The sequence below is a fragment of the Taudactylus pleione genome, unplaced genomic scaffold, assembly GCF_031769625.1.
Source record: "Taudactylus pleione unplaced genomic scaffold, aTauple2 ptg002674l, whole genome shotgun sequence".
Lineage (NCBI taxonomy): Eukaryota > Metazoa > Chordata > Amphibia > Anura > Myobatrachidae > Taudactylus > Taudactylus pleione.
In genome coordinates, this window is record NW_028287050.1 from 131,270 (window position 1) to 151,245 (window position 19,976).

At 49.2% G+C, this 19,976-nt stretch overlaps 1 protein-coding gene across 2 annotated transcripts in view; it reads left to right on the forward strand.

Moving 5' to 3' along the window:
• The first annotated feature begins 2,608 nt into the window (after positions 1 to 2,608).
• GMPPB (GDP-mannose pyrophosphorylase B) overlaps positions 2,609 to 19,976 on the forward strand; it is a 90,535-nt gene continuing 73,167 nt past the window's right edge. The window contains exons 1-8 of one of the 2 annotated variants that reach the window (XM_088466219.1): positions 2,609 to 2,765; positions 4,046 to 4,179; positions 4,310 to 4,390; positions 4,467 to 4,515; positions 4,626 to 4,768; positions 9,423 to 9,581; positions 10,566 to 10,644; positions 15,658 to 15,785. In XM_088466219.1, the coding sequence (XP_088322345.1) occupies positions 4,051 to 4,179; positions 4,310 to 4,390; positions 4,467 to 4,515; positions 4,626 to 4,768; positions 9,423 to 9,581; positions 10,566 to 10,644; positions 15,658 to 15,785 (768 nt within the window). In that variant the 5' untranslated portion in view covers positions 2,609 to 2,765; positions 4,046 to 4,050. The remainder of the gene's footprint in view (positions 2,766 to 4,045; positions 4,180 to 4,309; positions 4,391 to 4,466; positions 4,516 to 4,625; positions 4,769 to 9,422; positions 9,582 to 10,565; positions 10,645 to 15,657; positions 15,786 to 19,976) is intronic. The other variant, XM_088466218.1, reaches the window with a different exon arrangement.

Sequence of the window (19,976 nt, forward strand, 5' to 3'; positions counted from 1 at the left end):
CAGTGTGTGTATATAGGGGAGAGGGACAGTGTGTGTATATAGGGGAGAGGGACAGTGTGTGTATATAGGGGAGAGGGACAGTGTGTGTATACAGAGGATAAGGACAGTGTCTGTATATGGGGGAGAGGCACAGTGTGTGTATATAGGGGAGAGGGACAGTGTGTGTATATAGGGGAGAGGGACAGTGTCTGTATATAGGGGAGAGGGACAGTGTGTGTATATAGGGGAGAGGGACAGTGTGTGTATATGGGGGAGAGGCACAGTGTGTGTATACAGAGGATAAGGACAGTGTCTGTATATGGGGGAGAGGCACAGTGTGTGTATATAGGGGAGAGGGACAGTGTGTGTATACAGAGGATAAGGACAGTGTCTGTATATGGGGGAGAGGGACAGTGTGTGTATATAGGGGAGAGGGACAGTGTCTGTATATAGGGGAGAGGGACAGTGTCTGTATATAGGGGAGAGGGACAGTGTGTGTATATAGGGGAGAGGGACAGTGTCTGTATATAGGGGAGAGGGACAGTGTGTGTATACAGAGGATAAGGACAGTGTGTGTATACAGAGGATAAGGACAGTGTGTGTATACAGAGGATAAGGACAGTGTGTGTATATAGGGGAGAGGGACAGTGTGTGTATATAGGGGAGAGGGACAGTGTCTGTATATAGGGGAGAGGGACAGTGTGTGTATATAGGGGAGAGGGACAGTGTGTGTATACAGAGGATAAGGACAGTGTGTGTATATAGGGGAGAGGGACAGTGTGTGTATACAGAGGATAAGGACAGTGTCTGTATATGGGGGAGAGGCACAGTGTGTGTATATAGGGGAGAGGGACAGTGTGTGTATATAGGGGAGAGGGACAGTGTCTGTATATAGGGGAGAGGGACAGTGTGTGTATATAGGGGAGAGGGACAGTGTGTGTATATGGGGAGAGGCACAGTGTGTGTATACAGAGGATAAGGACAGTGTCTGTATATGGGGGAGAGGCACAGTGTGTGTATATAGGGGAGAGGGACAGTGTGTGTATATAGGGGAGAGGGACAGTGTCTGTATATAGGGGAGAGGGACAGTGTGTGTATACAGAGGATAAGGACAGTGTGTGTATACAGAGGATAAGGACAGTGTGTGTATATAGGGGAGAGGGACAGTGTGTGTATATAGGGGAGAGGGACAGTGTCTGTATATAGGGGAGAGGGACAGTGTGTGTATATAGGGGAGAGGGACAGTGTGTGTATACAGAGGATAAGGACAGTGTGTGTATATAGGGGAGAGGGACAGTGTGTGTATACAGAGGATAAGGACAGTGTCTGTATATGGGGGAGAGGGACAGTGTCTGTATATAGGGGAGAGGGACAGTGTGTGTATACAGAGGATAAGGACAGTGTGTGTATACAGAGGATAAGGACAGTGTCTGTATATGGGGGAGAGGCACAGTGTGTGTATATAGGGGAGAGGGACAGTGTGTGTATATAGGGGAGAGGGACAGTGTCTGTATATAGGGGAGAGGGACAGTGTCTGTATATAGGGGAGAGGGACAGTGTGTGTATATAGGGGAGAGGGACAGTGTCTGTATATAGGGGAGAGGGACAGTGTGTGTATACAGAGGATAAGGACAGTGTGTGTATACAGAGGATAAGGACAGTGTGTGTATATAGGGGAGAGGGACAGTGTGTGTATATAGGGGAGAGGGACAGTGTCTGTATATAGGGGAGAGGGACAGTGTGTGTATATAGGGGAGAGGGACAGTGTGTGTATACAGAGGATAAGGACAGTGTGTGTATACAGAGGATAAGGACAGTGTGTGTATATAGGGGAGAGGGACAGTGTGTGTATATAGGGGAGAGGGACAGTGTCTGTATATAGGGGAGAGGGACAGTGTGTGTATATAGGGGAGAGGGACAGTGTGTGTATACAGAGGATAAGGACAGTGTGTGTATACAGAGGATAAGGACAGTGTCTGTATATAGGGGAGAGGGACAGTGTGTGTATACAGAGGATAAGGACAGTGTGTGTATACAGAGGATAAGGACAGTGTGTGTATACAGAGGATAAGGACAGTGTGTGTATATAGAGGATAAGGACAGTGTGTGTATACAGAGGATAAGGACAGTGTGTGTATATAGGGGAGAGGGACAGTGTGTGTATATAGGGGAGAGGGACAGTGTCTGTATATAGGGGAGAGGGACAGTGTGTGTATATAGGGGAGAGGGACAGTGTGTGTATATAGGGGAGAGGGACAGTGTCTGTATACAGAGGATAAGGACAGCCGTACGATTGGTGGATGTGTCTGTTACGTGCACACAGAGGGGGGGAGCCATGCTGCTGGGGTAATGTGTATTGGAAGCAGCTAGATCCCCTTCCGTAGAGTGACCATGACGTCATCAGCCAGTGTCCGTCATTCCCTAATCCCTACCATACAGGTGGGCGCATAGATAACCATGTGACCAGCGCAGCGCTGTGATAGTGAGCAGGTGTTGTCCCCATCTCATTGGCTGCCGCTGGTCATGTGATATGACATTTGCTATTGGCCCCGTTGTTATATTTCCGCGTCGCTGGAAGGGGCACCATGGTAACGGGGCGTTCTCACTTTTCATTGGTCGGTTCATCGTCCAATGCCGGAAGGCGTTGACGGGATTTGCGGCATTTGGTGATTGGCAGAGACACAGAGTGACAGCAGCCAATGGCGGAACAGGTGACGTGGGCTCGACAGTGACGTCACATGGGAATGATACTGAGCAGGAAGCGCTGACAGAGCAAGCGGCAGCAGGTGAGTGACTTCTCCTTCCCAGGGGAACCACAGGTCCCAGCATGCCCTATCCGGGGAACCACAGGTCCCAGCATGCCCTATCCGGGGAACCACAGGTCCCAGCGTGCTCCTTCCCAGGGGAACCACAGGTCCCAGCATGCACTATCCGGGGAACCACAGGTCCCAGCGTTCTCCTTTCCAGGGGAACAACAGTTCCTAGCGTGCTCATATCCAGCGGGAACCACAGGTCCCAGCGTGCTCATATCCAGCGGGAACCACAGGTCCCAGCGTGCTCATATCCAGCGGGAACCACAGGTCCCAGCGTGCTCATATCCAGCGGGAACCACAGGTCCCAGCGTGCTCATATCCAGCGGGAACCACAGGTCCCAGCGTGCTCATATCCAGCGGGAACCACAGGTCCCAGCGTGCTCATATCCAGCGGGAACCACAGGTCCCAGCGTGCTCCTTCCCGGGGGAACCACAGGTCCCAGCGTGCTCCTTCCCGGGGGAACCACAGGTCCCAGCGTGCTTCTTCCCGGGGGAACCACAGGCGTCGGCGTGTACCTTTTGGGCTGATAGACGGGTAGAACCAGTTTGTTTAGCTTCACCCCAGTGGGCCGGATACACAGCGATGAATTTCAGGTTAATATTGGGACACAGTAACTTTAACATATATATCACATAGAGATGCGATCTGTAATAATAATAACGCACTATTTCCTGATACGTGGCCTCCAACTCTCATCTCTATCGGAGACCTTATACAGGAGGCAGTAATGGAGGCAATCACCCCTGGGGAGAGACCATCAGGTTACATAGGGAGAGGGATACAGGAGATATATCACCATTACATAGGTCACCTGACCACTGTATACGGCACTAGGAGACCTTATACAGAAGGCAGTAATGGAGGCAGTCACCCCTGGGGAGAGCTGTGCAGTCACTAGAGGGAGAGACCATCAGGTTACATAGGGAGAGGGATACAGGAGATATATCACCATTACATAGGTCACCTGACCACTGTGTACAGCACTAGGAGACCTTATACAGGAGGCAGTAATGGAGGCAATCACCCCTGGGGAGAGGCCATCAGGTTACACAGGGAGAGGTATACAGGATGTCATTGGAGGGTAACTGGGCACATTGTGTGTTCTTGTTAAAACCATGATGAAATTGGGTAATGTGTAGGAATGGGTGGTTACACCGTGAGCCGGTAGCCTGGTGATATATGCTGCCTAGATCTATATCTAGGGTTATGCAGATGTTTGTTTCATGTCTGTGGCGTGGTGCCTTCTGTACAGGGAACATGAAGGCCTTAATCCTGGTTGGTGGCTACGGCACTAGGTTACGTCCTCTGACCCTCAGTATTCCCAAACCTCTGGTGGATTTCTGCAACAAGCCCATATTACTGCACCAGGTGGAAGCTCTGGTTAAGGTAAGATTAGATGTCTTCTGTACATGTCCGTGGAGCTGTCCCTTATAGGGTACACTGCAGCCTCGTATATAGCCCTCATATACATCCATGTACGTATGACAGCCGTGTTCTCCTGTATCCCCCCGGATAGGCCGGAGTTGATCATGTGATCCTGGCAGTCAGTTACATGTCGGACATGTTGGAGAAGGAGATGAAGGAGCAGGAGAAGAGGGTAAGCCGTGCTCTCTGTGTGAGCAGTATGTCTGTGACTGCTTCTGTCCCTCACTCTGCCCTTTGTTCCCTGGTAGCTGGGAATCCGAATCTCCATGTCACATGAAAAGGAGCCGCTTGGTACAGGTGAGTCTCCTGAGGGCAGTGGTGCTTTCATTGGTGCAGTGTGAGATAGACAGTGACAGCAGCGTTGCTGCTTGTGAAGGTTAGTTAACCCTCTTGTCCTGTGCACACAGCGGGTCCTCTTGCCCTGGCCAGAGAGTTGCTGATGGAAAACTCGGATCCTTTCTTTGTCCTTAACAGTGACGTGATCTGTGACTTTCCCTTTGACGATATGGTGCGTTTCCACCATCACCACGGAAAGGAGGGAACCATCGTGGTAAGTGGAGTTGTGTGCCGTTCTTCCGGCATGGTGCGGATTGGTCAAATTGCAGTGACGTGGGAAAAGGACTAGGACATGAGGGACTCATGAAGGGATTCTGCTCCCTGTTTACTATGCAGAATAGTATTAAACATTAATGTTACATTTACTGTACATACATAATATAGATGGCTACACTTTTATCCGGGAATGGGGAGGGGAGATGAAGGGTGCGGTGATAATGGGGAGATGGAATGGGGAGGGGAGATGAAGGGTGCAGTGATAATGGGGAGACAGAATGATGGGAATGGGGAAATGAAGGGTGCGGGGATAATGGGGAGACAGAATGGTGGGAATGAGGAGATGAAGGGTGCGGGGATAATGGGGAGACAGAATGGTGGGAATGAGGAGATGAAGGGTGCGGGGATAATGGGGAGACAGAATGATGGGAATGGGGAGGGGAGATGATGGGTGTGGGGATAATGGGGAGACAGAATGATGGGAATGGGGAGGGGAGATGAAGGGTGCGGGGATAATGGGGAGACAGAATGATGGGAATGGGGAGGGGAGATGAAGGGTGCGGGGATAATGGGGAGACAGAATGATGGGAATGGGGAGGGGAGATGATGGGTGTGGGGATAATGGGGAGACAGAATGATGGGAATGGGGAGGGGAGATGAAGGGTGCGGGGATAATGGGGAGACAATGGTGGGAATGAGGAGGGGATAATGGGAAGACAGAATGGTGGGAATGGGGAGGGGAGATGAAGGGTGCGCGGATAATGGGGAGACAATGGTGGTAATGGGAAGGGGAGGTGAAGGGTGCGGGGATAATGGGGAGGGGAGATGAAGGGTGCGGGGATAATGGGAGACAATGGTGGGAATGGGGAGGGGAGATGAAGGGTGCGGGGATAATGGGGAGACAATGGTGGGAATGGGGAGGGGAGATGAAGGGTGCGGGGATAATGGGGAGACAGAATTGTGGGAATGGGGAGGGGAGATGAAGGGTGTGGGGATAATGGGGAGACAGAATGGTGGGAATGGGGAGGGGAGATGAAGGGTGCAGTGATAATGGGGAGACAGAATGGTGGGAATGGGGAGATGAAGGGTGCGGTGATAATGGGGAGACAGAATGGTGGGAATGGGGAGGGGAGATGAAGGGTGCGGGGATAATGGGGAGACAGAATGGTGGGAATGGGGAGGGGAGATGGAGGGTGCGGTGATAATGGGGAGACAGAATGGTGGGAATGGGAAGGGGAGATGAAGGGTGCGGGGATAATGGGGAGACAGAATGGTGGTAATGGGAAGGGGAGATGAAGGGTACGGTGATAATGGGGAGACAGAATGGTGGGAATGGGGAGGGGAGATGAAGGGTGCGGTGATAATGGGGAGATGGAATGGGGAGGGGAGATGAAGGGTGCAGTGATAATGGGGAGACAGAATGGTGGGAATGAGGAGGGGAGATGAAGGGTGCTGTGATAATGGGGAGGGGAGATGAAGGGTGCTGGGATAATGGGGAGGGGAGATGAAGGGTGCGGTGGGAATGGGGAGGGGAGATGAAGGGTATGGTGATAATGGGGAGACAGAATGGTGGGAATGGGAAGGGGAGATGAAGGGTGCGTTGATAATGGGGAGACAGAATGGTGGGAATGGGGAGGGGAGATGAAGGGTGCAGTGATGGACAGATGGAATGGTGGGAATGGGGAGGGGAGATGAAGGGTGGGGTGATAATGGGGAGACAGAATGGTGGGAATGGGGAGGGGAGATGAAGGGTGCGGTGATAATGGGGAGATGGAATGGGGAGGGGAGATGAAGGGTGCAGTGATAATGGGGAGACAGAATGGTGGGAATGAGGAGGGGAGATGAAGGGTGCTGTGATAATGGGGAGGGGAGATGAAGGGTGCTGGGATAATCGGGAGGGGAGATGAAGGGTGCGGTGGGAATGGGGAGGGGAGATGAAGGGTATGGTGATAATGGGGAGACAGAATGGTGGGAATGGGGAGGGGAGATGAATGGTGCGGTGATAATGGGGAGACAGAATGATGGGGAGGGGAGATGATGGGTGCGGGGATAATGGGGAGACAGAATGGTGGGAATGGGGAGGGGAGATGAAGGGTGCGGTGATAATGGGGAGACAGAATGGTGGGAATGGGGAGGGGAGATGAAGGGTGCGGTGATAATGGACAGATGGAATGGTGGGAATGGGGAGGGGAGATGAAGGGTGGGGTGATAATGGGGAGACAGAATGATGGGGAGGGGAGATGAAGGGTGCGGTGATAATGGGGAGGGGAGATGAAGGGTGCAGTGATAATGGGGAGACAGAATGGTGGGAATGAGGAGGGGAGATGAAGGGTGCTGTGATAATGGGGAGGGGAGATGAAGGGTGCTGGGATAATGGGGAGGGAAGATGAAGGGTGCGGTGGGAATGGGGAGGGGAGATGAAGGGTATGGTGATAATGGGGAGACAGAATGGTGGGAATGGGGAGGGGAGATGAAGGGAGGGGTGGGAATGGGGAGGGGAGATGAAGGGTATGGTGATAATGGGGAGACAGAATGGTGGGGAGGGGAGATGAAGGGTGGGGTGATAATGGGGAGACAGAATGGTGGGAATGGGGAGGGGAGATGAAGGGTGCGGTGGGAATGGGGAGACAGAATGGTGGGAATGGGGAGGGGAGATGAAGGGTGCGGTGATAATGGGGAGACAGAATGGTGGGAATGGGAAGGGGAGATGAAGGGTGCGGGGATAATGGGGAGACAGAATGGTGGTAATGGGAAGGGGAGATGAAGGGTACAGTGATAATGGGGAGACAGAATGGTGGGAATGGGGAGGGGAGATGAAGGGTGCGGTGATAATGGGGAGATGGAATGGGGAGGGGAGATGAAGGGTGCAGTGATAATGGGGAGACAGAATGGTGGGAATGAGGAGGGGAGATGAAGGGTGCTGTGATAATGGGGAGGGGAGATGAAGGGTGCTGGGATAATGGGGAGGGAAGATGAAGGGTGCGGTGGGAATGGGGAGACAGAATGGTGGGAATGGGGAGGGGAGATGAAGGGTGGGGTGATAATGGGGAGACAGAATGGTGGGAATGGGGAGGGGAGATGAAGGGTGCGGTGGGAATGGGGAGACAGAATGGTGGGAATGGGGAGGGGAGATGAAGGGTGCGGTGATAATGGGGAGACAGAATGGTGGGAATGGGAAGGGGAGATGAAGGGTGCGGGGATAATGGGGAGACAGAATGGTGGTAATGGGAAGGGGAGATGAAGGGTGCGGTGATAATGGGGAGACAGAATGGTGGGAATGGGAAGGGGAGATGAAGGGTGCGGGGATAATGGGGAGACAGAATGGTGGTAATGGGAAGGGGAGATGAAGGGTACGGTGATAATGGGGAGACAGAATGGTGGGAATGGGGAGGGGAGATGAAGGGTGCGGTGATAATGGGGAGATGGAATGGGGAGGGGAGATGAAGGGTGCAGTGATAATGGGGAGACAGAATGGTGGGAATGAGGAGGGGAGATGAAGGGTGCTGTGATAATGGGGAGGGGAGATGAAGGGTGCTGGGATAATGGGGAGGGAAGATGAAGGGTGCGGTGGGAATGGGGAGGGGAGATGAAGGGTATGGTGATAATGGGGAGACAGAATGGTGGGAATGGGGAGGGGAGATGAAGGGAGGGGTGGGAATGGGGAGGGGAGATGAAGGGTATGGTGATAATGGGGAGACAGAATGGTGGGGAGGGGAGATGAAGGGTGGGGTGATAATGGGGAGACAGAATGGTGGGAATGGGGAGGGGAGATGAAGGGTATGGTGGGAATGGGGAGGGGAGATGAAGGGTATGGTGGGAATGGGGAGGGGAGATGAAGGGTGCGGTGATAATGGACAGATGGAATGGTGGGAATGGGGAGGGGAGATGAAGGGTGGGGTGATAATGGGGAGACGGAATGGTGGGAATGGGGAGGGGAGATGAAGGGTGCGGTGATAATGGGGGGACAGAATGATGGGAATGGGGAGATGAAGGGTGCGGGGATAATGGGGAGACAGAATGATGGGGAGGGGAGATGAAGGGTGCGGTGATAATGGACAGATGGAATGGTGGGAATGGGGAGGGGAGATGAAGGGTGCGGGGATAATGGGGAGACAGAATGGTGGGAATGGGGAGGGGAGATGAAGGGTGCAGTGATAATGGGGAGACAGAATGGTGGGAATGGGGAGGGGAGATGAAGGGTGCGGGGATAATGGGGAGACAGAATGGTGGGAATGAGGAGATGAAGGGTGCGGGGATAATGGGGAGACAGAATGGTGGGAATGGGGAGAGGAGATGAAGGGTGCGGTGATAATGGAGAGGGGAGATGAAGGGTGCTGGGATAATGGGGATGGGAGATGAAGGGTACGGTGATAATGGGGAGACAGAATGGTGGGAATGGGGAGGGGAGATGAAGGGTGCGTTGATAATGGAAAGATGGAATGGTGGGAATGGGGAGACAGAATGGTGGGAATGGGGAGGGGAGATGAAGGGTGCTGGGATAATTGGGAGGGGAGATGAAGGGTGTTCTGTGGGAATGGGGAGGGGAGATGAAGGGTGTTCTGTGGGAATGGGGAGGGGAGATGAAGGGTGCTGTGGGAATGCGGAGATGGAGAGCATGTATAGTGGACTGATCATATATCTTACCCATACAGGTCACAAAGGTAGAGGAACCGTCTAAGTATGGAGTCGTTGTATATGACGCGGAGATGGGCCGAATCCAACACTTTGTAGAGAAGCCGCAAGTCTTTGTGTCAAACAAGATTAACTCTGGTTTATATATCTTCTCTCCCTCTGTGCTGGACCGTATTCAGGTACGTCGGTGTCGCCAGCATTGCTGCAGATATATTTTTTTTAAAAATGAGTTTATTTATGAAAATGTTTTTTTTTCCATAACAATACACCGCACCCATACACCGCACCCATACACAAAAACATAATCCCCGCCCCCAATAAACCTTAAAAAGAAAAGAAAAAAACATTTGCATTATACATCCATTATCATATAATCTCATGAGAATAAAATCATAATAAAAATATCTGCGCAATACCTCTGAACCACAGAAAACAGCAGAAGAACTACAAATACAGATGCAGAATGCCAAATCATCATTGTGCCGCCCCGCCGGGCGCCAATCCATCAGTGTCTGAATTCCTGCCGCCCCCAGGAACATAATGGGAAGGAGCAATCCAAGGGCCCCATATACCCTCATATCTGTGAACACAATTTAGTTTAGTATATAGAAATCGTTCATGCCCCAAACTTCATTCATCTGCCCACACCACTTAGCAAAGGTAGGGCCCCTAGATGCCATCCAAGTGCGGGCAATACAAACCTTTGCCAAAGTCATGCATTCATTATATATTGGCCCTTTAAATGATTAACCCTGTCCAGGAGACCCAAGCCAAATATACACATCTTAGGGAATAAAAGGGGAATTTCTCCTCCTCCTGTTCTAGTGAGACAACTGGTGACTGGGGACCTAAACACTAGGACAGGAGAAGACTCGCAGAGGAGATGCCAGGGCGAGCGCTGTGGCGTAGAACCATTGCTGCAGATATACTGTAACAAAGAGGGGATCCTCGGGCATGGGGGTTGTGGTGTCATGGCGCAGTAACTGCATAGTGTTCCCAGGATGGGAGTACTCCCAGTGCCGACACAGCTGGAATGGATTCTGGGATTGACTGATATATAAAAGACCAAAAACAGAAACCATCCGTATAATAAATCCTATTATCTAAACATAACCGAAAGCTATTATCCCTATTTACTGTATGTATGTATTCCCACGCTGCAGCTGCGTCCTACCTCAATCGAGAAGGAGATTTTCCCAGCCATGGCGGAGGACGGACAATTGTTTGCAATGGAGCTTCAAGGTGAGGACCAGCGGATTGTCTGTGTGTTACTGTATATACGCTGTGTGCACACTGCTGGGAGTGTCTGTGTGTTACTGTGTATATACGGTGTGTGCACACTGCTGGGAGTGTCTGTGTGTTACTGTATATACGCTGTGTGCACACTGCTGGGAGTGTCTGTGTGTTACTCTATATACGGTGTGTGCACACTGCTGGGAGTGTCTGTGTGTTACTGTATATACGCTGTGTGCACACTGCTGGGAGTGTCTGTGTGTTACTGTATATACGCTGTGTGCACACTGCTGGGAGTGTCTGTGTGTTACTCTATATACGGTGTGTGCACACTGCTGGGAGTGTCTGTGTGTTACTCTATATACGGTGTGTGCACACTGCTGGGAGTGTCTGTGTGTTACTGTATATACGGTGTGTGCACACTGGTGGGAGTGTCTGTGTGTTACTCTATATACGGTGTGTGCACACTGCTGGGAGTGTCTGTGTGTTACTGTATATACGGTGTGTGCACACTGGTGGGAGTGTCTGTGTGTTACTCTATATACGGTGTGTGCACACTGCTGGGAGTGTCTGTGTGTTACTGTATATACGGTGTGTGCACACTGGTGGGAGTGTCTGTGTGTTACTGTATATACGGTGTGTGCACACTGCTGGGAGTGTCTGTGTGTTACTGTATATACGCTGTGTGCACACTGCTGGGAGTGTCTGTGTGTTACTGTATATACGGTGTGTGCACACTGCTGGGAGTGTCTGTGTGTTACTGTGTATATACGGTGTGTGCACACTGCTGGGAGTGTCTGTGTGTTACTGTGTATATACGGTGTGTGCACACTGCTGGGAGTGTCTGTGTGTTACTGTGTATATACGGTGTGTGCACACTGCTGGGAGTGTCTGTGTGTTACTGTATATACGGTGTGTGCACACTGCTGGGAGTGTCTGTGTGTTACTGTGTATATACGGTGTGTGCACACTGCTGGGAGTGTCTGTGTGTTACTGTGTATATACGGTGTGTGCACACTGCTGGGAGTGTCTGTGTGTTACTGTATATACGGTGTGTGCACACTGCTGGGAGTGTCTGTGTGTTACTGTATATACGGTGTGTGCACACTGCTGGGAGTGTCTGTGTGTTACTGTATATACGGTGTGTGCACACTGCTGGGAGTGTCTGTGTGTTACTCTATATACGGTGTGTGCACACTGCTGGGAGTGTCTGTGTGTTACTGTATATACGGTGTGTGCACACTGCTGGGAGTGTCTGTGTGTTACTGTATATACGGTGTGTGCACACTGCTGGGAGTGTCTGTGTGTTACTGTGTATATACGGTGTGTGCACACTGCTGGGAGTGTCTGTGTGTTACTGTGTATATACGGTGTGTGCACACTGCTGGGAGTGTCTGTGTGTTACTGTGTATATACGGTGTGTGCACACTGCTGGGAGTGTCTGTGTGTTACTGTGTATATACGGTGTGTGCACACTGCTGGCTGGGAGCGAGGTGTATTCCGGGCTCTGTAGCTGGATTTAGGATGATGATAATACACAAATAAATACAGGATGTATTGTCAGGCCTACGGCTGGTGCATTATACTGGGGATACAGGGAATGTGGGTACAGTCTGTGCTCTCAGGGCAGGCACTATGGTAGAGGTTCCCAGCCATGGTCCTCAAGGCAGCCTAACAGTCCAGATTTTAAGAATATCCATTGTTGAGCAAAGAAGTTCAATCACAAGATTGAGGTACTAATTAAATTACATGTGCCCAGAAGAATCGTCCTCTGTTATTGTGTCATTAGATGCTGCAGAAGCATTTGTCTCTGTGGAGTGGCCCTTTCTGTGGGAGGTCATGTTATGTTTTGGGTTTGGGCCGGTGTTCTTGAAATGGGTAAAGCTTATGTATGCGAACCCTCCTGCCAGGGTGTCAGTGAATGGGTTTATCTCCCCATCCTTCCCCCTGTCTCGGGGCACAAGACAGGGTTGCCCCTTGTCCCCAACCCTGTTTGCATTGGCTATTGAGCCGTTAGCCTGTATTATACGTTCTCACCATGATATTATAGGTCTACAATTGGGTAATAGAATGGACAAAGTTTCCTTATATGCAGATGATTTATTACTGTCTGACTATGTAACAGCTATGCCTGTGGTTCTTCAAGTCATAGAACAATTTGGAATGTTTTCTGGTCTTAAGATAAACTGGGACAAATCATCTATCCTTCCTCTTAGGGGGTTGTATCCGACTGTTCCCATTGTCACTCTCCCTCTCTGTTGGGTAAATAAATGTAAATATTTAGGTATCTGGATAACTAATTCCCCAAAGGACTATATAGTATTGAATGTTGAGCCCCTGTTTGTCTACTTAAAGGGCAAAGTTCAGTCCTGGCGCCGGCTCCCTCTTACCGTTACTGGTAGAATTAACTTAATAAAGATGGTGGTGCTGCCAAAATTCGTGTACGTTTTGCAGCTTTCTCCTGTTTTTATTACAGATACATTGTTTAGGCGTTTGGTCTTTCTTCATTGGTCTGGGTGAATCGTCGACCACGTATTCAATTGGCAGCTCTGACCCGATTTAGGTCTGGGGGAGGTTTGGCTCTTCCAAATTTAAAATTTTATTATTATGCAGCGCAGATGGCACATATACGGTTATGGCTTCAAGATGACTCCCCTAATGCCCTGCACGTTTTGTTGGTTTCTCAGATTTTCCCTAACTTTACACCATTGCAGGCCTTGCTTGCGGGTAGAATTATACAGAAAGGCCCTCCCCTGTTGATGCAAGCTATTAAGATATGGAAATTGGTATCTAGTATTCTACAGTTTACGGGATTAGATCCAGACACTTCTCTATGTAGTTATCGTATATTACCTGAACTGGCCTCTTTACCGCTTGAGGTGACATGGGGTTCTAACGGTGTAACTACATTGGGTCATTTATATGACACTTCAATTCTTAAATCATTTGCACAACTCCAAGAAGCTCATCATCTCCCTCAATCATATTTCTATAGATATTTACAATTACGGCATGCTCTCTCGGCTCAATTTTCAGATGGCCCTAATCTAATTCAAATATCCCCATTGAAGTCATTCCTTTTATCTTTAGGTCCCCGGAAGACGCTTTCTTACTTATACTCCTATATATTGTCTTCTTATCATAAGGATAGTTTACCACATCTTAGATCAAAGTGGGAGAGAGATATTGGCCTTATAAGTGATGCGGAATGGGATAATGCTCTAGAAGCTCCTCGTATTTCCACAACTTCTATAAGATTTCAACAGATTCAACTGTTTATTCTACACCGAACCTATTTAACTCCTGTTCGTTTGCTGAGATTTGGGGGGAGAGCATCTGACATATGCCCTAAGTGTAAAATTAGTAGCGGTACTTTCTGGCACCTTCTTTGGGATTGTCCGATGGTTAGCACTTTTTGGAATAAGGTTCTGAGAGTTTTGTCCAATACAGGTATTGCTCCCACTTTAGCTGCGCCATTGACGTGCTGTTTAGGCTCTATGGACGATGAGGTAGTGGACAGATATCTTAAACAATACATTGTCAATATGTGTACACTAGCTAAGGTATGTGTGGCTCGGTCGTGGATGGCTCCTACAGGACCAGATTATAATGCTTGGCTGTCCTTGGTCCGTACCACTGTTGAACATGAAAAACACGTGTTTATTTGTCGCAAAGCTGAGAAGAAGTATGAACGTATCTGGAGCAGTTGGCTTAAATCCCGTTATGCCCGTGCATTGCCTAATGATTGACCGGTATATTATTGTTAGGATAATGAGGTAGATTATTACTTTGTTGGAGGTAATGTGCTGTGTGATAAGTTGAGAATTTGTTGGGATCTAGTTGATTTTGCCAATTTTTCAGGTGTTATTTTTGACAATATTCCAATATTTATATAGTGTGGTATTTTTTTTTATTTTTTTTATGTGTATATATATTTTGTTTGGTTATTTGTTAATGTATTTCTATAAACCAATAAAAATTTACTCAATTTAAAAAAAAAAAAAAAAAAATTACATGTGCCCAAATATTGTTATCCTTAAAACCAGGACCGTTATAGTGCTTTGAGGACTGAGGCCCTGATTCAGAGCCGGACGCTGTGACAGAGCGCTCGCTCTGAATACGGGCCGGTCTTTTTTTTTTTTTCCTGGCCGCTCACATAGCTGTCACTATAGTGAGCGGCCATGACGATAGTCAAGACCATCGCGACCATCGGGCTTGCGACGAGACCCTTGTGGTAGGGTCTCGTTGCCGCAAGCCCCAGAGAGATTTCGGCTCGAACAGAACCGAAATCTCTCCCACTGATATCACTCGTGATGTCAGTGGGGCCGGCCCCAAATGGAGGCGTTCACATGGGAACGCCTCCGTTTGGGCAGCCACTCCCCCGGCCCGCCCACCAAAGGGGGCGTGCTGCCACGCAACATCGACAGCACGCACCTTTGGTACGAGACCCAGAGCGACGGATTGCCCGTCGCTATCCGGGTCTTGCGCATGATGGAGCCGGCTCCATCATGCGCTCTGGGCCACCATCGCCCCGGTTGCGAGCGCTCAGCGCTAGCGACAGGGTCTGAATCAGGGCCTGAGTTTGGGAACCTCTGCGTCACGGTGATAACAAAGTCGTCTCCTACACTGAGCAGCAGTAACGGAATTGGATAACCTGACACCTGTATCTGGTGTCTCTGCTCTGTGTGTCGTGGGTCACTGTATATTATAGTGACTGTGTATGTATATGTGTGTGTATATATATATATATATATATATATATATATATATATATATATAAATATTATGTGTGTGATTATATATATATTGTCTGTGTGATGTGTGTGTGATATATATATATATGTGTATGTGATAATTATATGTGTGTGTGTGTGTGTGTGATTATATATGTGTGTATATTAATGTGTGATTATAAATATAAGTGCGTGATTATATATATATATATATATATATATATATATATTAATGTGTGTGTGTGTGTGTGTGTGTGATATACACTAATAACTGTCTACTGCTGGTCAGGTTTCTGGATGGACATTGGGCAGCCCAAGGATTTCCTGACGGGGATGTGTATGTACCTGCAGTCCGTGCGGCAGCGTCACCCCGAGCGGCTGCACACCGGCGCTGGCTTTGTTGGGAATGTGCTGGTGGTGAGTATATGGATGTGTGGCAGATGCTCCTCTATAATGTAGGAGGAAGATGACGATTAGCGCACCACTGCGCTGTACAGGACGCAGAATAGCGCGCTATGATGTGTACATGGGAAGCTACACACAGAATACGTGCTAAATATAATATGCATATTTACTAACATTCAATGTTACCATATATATTAGTGTAATAAATGAGAGCATTGTCTATATGTACGTAATGAGCAGCATAGTACACAGGTTATGGGGAGCTAGATAACAGACTACACTGGTCTGTATATACAGATATATATATATATATATATCTGTAATGGGATAGTAAAACACCTAATACCAGTACACTAAACATATATACAAAGCGTACAAACAACAATACAAAGCCGGCCTGGTCTGCAGCTACTGTCCACTTATACTCCCCATTGGCAGAGTCACTAATGTGTGTGATGACGACAGGGATGTAGTGAGTTATTGTGGAGCAGAGTCACTAATGTGTGTGACGAGGGCAGGGCTGTAGTGAGTCATTGCTGAGCAGAGTCACTAATGTGTGTGATGATAGCAGGGCTGTAGTGAGTCATTGTGGAGCAGAGTCACTAATGTGTGTGATGACGACAGGGATGTAGTGAGTCATTGCTGAGCAGAGTCACTAATGTGTGTGATGACGGCAGGGCTGTAGTGAGTCATTGTGGAGCAGAGTCACTAATGTGTGTGATGATAGCAGGGCTGTAGTGAGTCATTGCTGAGCAGAGTCACTAATGTGTGTGATGAGGGCAGGGATGTAGTGAGTCATTGCTGAGCAGAGTCACTAATGTGTGTGATGAGGGCAGGGATGTAGTGAGTCATTGCTGAGCAGAGTCACTAATGTGTGTGATGAGGGCAGGGCTGTAGTGAGTCATTGCTGAGCAGAGTCACTAATGTGTGTGACGAGGGCAGGGCTGTAGTGAGTCATTGCTGAGCAGAGTCACTAATGTGTGTGATGAGGGCAGGGATGTAGTGAGTCATTGTGGAGCAGAGTCACTAATGTGTGTGATGACGACAGGGATGTAGTGAGTCATTGCTGAGCAGAGTCACTAATGTGTGTGATGATAGCAGGGCTGTAGTGAGTCATTGTGGAGCAGAGTCACTAATGTGTGTGATGACGACAGGGATGTAGTGAGTCATTGCTGAGCAGAGTCACTAATGTGTGTGATGACGGCAGGGCTGTAGTGAGTCATTGTGGAGCAGAGTCACTAATGTGTGTGATGATAGCAGGGCTGTAGTGAGTCATTGCTGAGCAGAGTCACTAATGTGTGTGATGAGGGCAGGGATGTAGTGAGTCATTGCTGAGCAGAGTCACTAATGTGTGTGATGAGGGCAGGGATGTAGTGAGTCATTGTGGAGCAGAGTCACTAATGTGTGTGATGAGGGCAGGGCTGTAGTGAGTTATTGTGGAGCAGAGTCACTAATGTGTGTGATGATAGCAGGGCTGTAGTGAGTCATTGCTGAGCAGAGTCACTAATGTGTGTGATGATAGCAGGGATGTAGTGAGTTATTGCTGAGCAGAGTCACTAATGTGTGTGATGACGACAGGGATGTAGTGAGTCATTGCTGAGCAGAGTCACTAATGTGTGTGATGAGGGCAGGGATGTAGTGAGTCATTGTGGAGCAGAGTCACTAATGTGTGTGATGAGGGCAGGGCTGTAGTGAGTTATTGTGGAGCAGAGTCACTAATGTGTGTGATGATAGCAGGGCTGTAGTGAGTCATTGCTGAGCAGAGTCACTAATGTGTGTGATGATAGCAGGGCTGTAGTGAGTCATTGTGGAGCAGAGTCACTAATGTGTGTGATGAGGGCAGGGATGTAGTGAGTCATTGCTGAGCAGAGTCACTAATGTGTGTGATGATAGCAGGGCTGTAGTGAGTCATTGCTGAGCAGAGTCACTAATGTGTGTGATGACGACAGGAATGTAGTGAGTCATTGTGGAGCAGAGTCACTAATGTGTGTGATGATAGCAGGGCTGTAGTGAGTCATTGCTGAGCAGAGTCACTAATGTGTGTGATGAGGGCAGGGATGTAGTGAGTCATTGCTGAGCAGAGTCACTAATGTGTGTGATGAGGGCAGGGATGTAGTGAGTCATTGCTGAGCAGAGTCACTAATGTGTGTGATGAGGGCAGGGCTGTAGTGAGTCATTGCTGAGCAGAGTCACTAATGTGTGTGACGAGGGCAGGGCTGTAGTGAGTCATTGCTGAGCAGAGTCACTAATGTGTGTGATGAGGGCAGGGATGTAGTGAGTCATTGTGGAGCAGAGTCACTAATGTGTGTGATGACGACAGGGATGTAGTGAGTCATTGCTGAGCAGAGTCACTAATGTGTGTGATGATAGCAGGGCTGTAGTGAGTCATTGTGGAGCAGAGTCACTAATGTGTGTGATGACGACAGGGATGTAGTGAGTCATTGCTGAGCAGAGTCACTAATGTGTGTGATGACGGCAGGGCTGTAGTGAGTCATTGTGGAGCAGAGTCACTAATGTGTGTGATGATAGCAGGGCTGTAGTGAGTCATTGCTGAGCAGAGTCACTAATGTGTGTGATGAGGGCAGGGATGTAGTGAGTCATTGCTGAGCAGAGTCACTAATGTGTGTGATGAGGGCAGGGCTGTAGTGAGTCATTGTGGAGCAGAGTCACTAATGTGTGTGATGATAGCAGGGCTGTAGTGAGTCATTGCTGAGCAGAGTCACTAATGTGTGTGATGAGGGCAGGGATGTAGTGAGTCATTGCTGAGCAGAGTCACTAATGTGTGTGATGAGGGCAGGGATGTAGTGAGTCATTGTGGAGCAGAGTCACTAATGTGTGTGATGAGGGCAGGGCTGTAGTGAGTTATTGTGGAGCAGAGTCTGCAGATAGATATACATGAAAATATATAAAAAAAAAAAAGTAGGTGGTTGTGACTGGACGCCTTTCACCTAGGCCGTCACTGGTAACGGGTTAGCGCTTTTGGACTCCCACTCACCGTCAGTGACCACCTGTCACTGACTCCGCCCACTGCGCCGTGGGCGTTTAACGATGCTGCCACCACCAAACTCTACCATCGGCGTTTGGAACCGCTTTTTACGTACAATCAGGCTGCTACGTCGGCACCTGGAACCGCCTCTGCTGCGTATGCGTTTGACTAACTGTGGACACACCTCCTGTTTGGTGTCGGCTGTTTCCACCTGATCCCTCGCAATGGACCAGGTCTGCACGGTAGCTGGCAGAGGGCTTGAACTTGGAGACACGGAGCTCTTACCCAGAACAGCTGGAGAACGGAATAGCGTTTTGCGCAATTCTGTTGGTCGCAGGGTACAGATGTAGTAGAATTTAAAGGCAAAGGTGTTTATTGCTCTCAGTCTTAAAAAAGACCCTCCCTTCGGATTGAAGGGGAATAATCAGCATACAAGATGTTACAGGAATCATACAGCAGGTCTACTCCACAAAGGATTGTCAAAGCTGTACCACATACAGGGCTCACAGACCCTCTTTTTATGCCACTCTAATACACATTACCACAGGGGGTAAGCCCGCCCTGTGGTTTCCAACCAATCATCATAAGTGCATGACCTGTGCATGTGCTAGCCACATGCACATTTAACATTGTCCCCTATGGATAGTGGGGAGTGGTCACTCCCCTGAGCCTGAGACTACCTGGGGTTTTGGTCGCCACCCAGGAGTCGGCTCGTCTAGGGCCGGGGGAAGGTTTCCCTCCAAAACCCTACTTCCAGGAATCTGCTAAGGGACCAAGCTTCCTACTTCTGCCTGAATCTGAGCTCCAGAGGTGGGCAAGCAGGGTCCCCGGACACGGTTTCCTGGCCATGGAAGGGAAACTATTTGAAGCTCCCTAAACCCACTTAGCTGGCTGCATTAGCCAGCTCCCTATGCACCCCCTCATACCACTTCCAGGCATGAGGCTGCATAGGATAACATTTTATTCCCCTAGGGAGGAGGCTGGGGGACCCAGCAGCCCACACAGAGCTCCGAATCCTCCTGGACCTCCACAGACCACAGGTAAGTGCACTTTACTTAAATTATACATTTAAAATACATTGTTTTATACATATACACCAAGCCTGTGCCCTGCATCAGGCTGTTATACACTGCAGCACTGTAGCCCAGGACCTGCTGTCCTGGCTCAGTGCTGCACAAATCTTTTTGAATATATTTATATTTATTTGTTTTTTACAC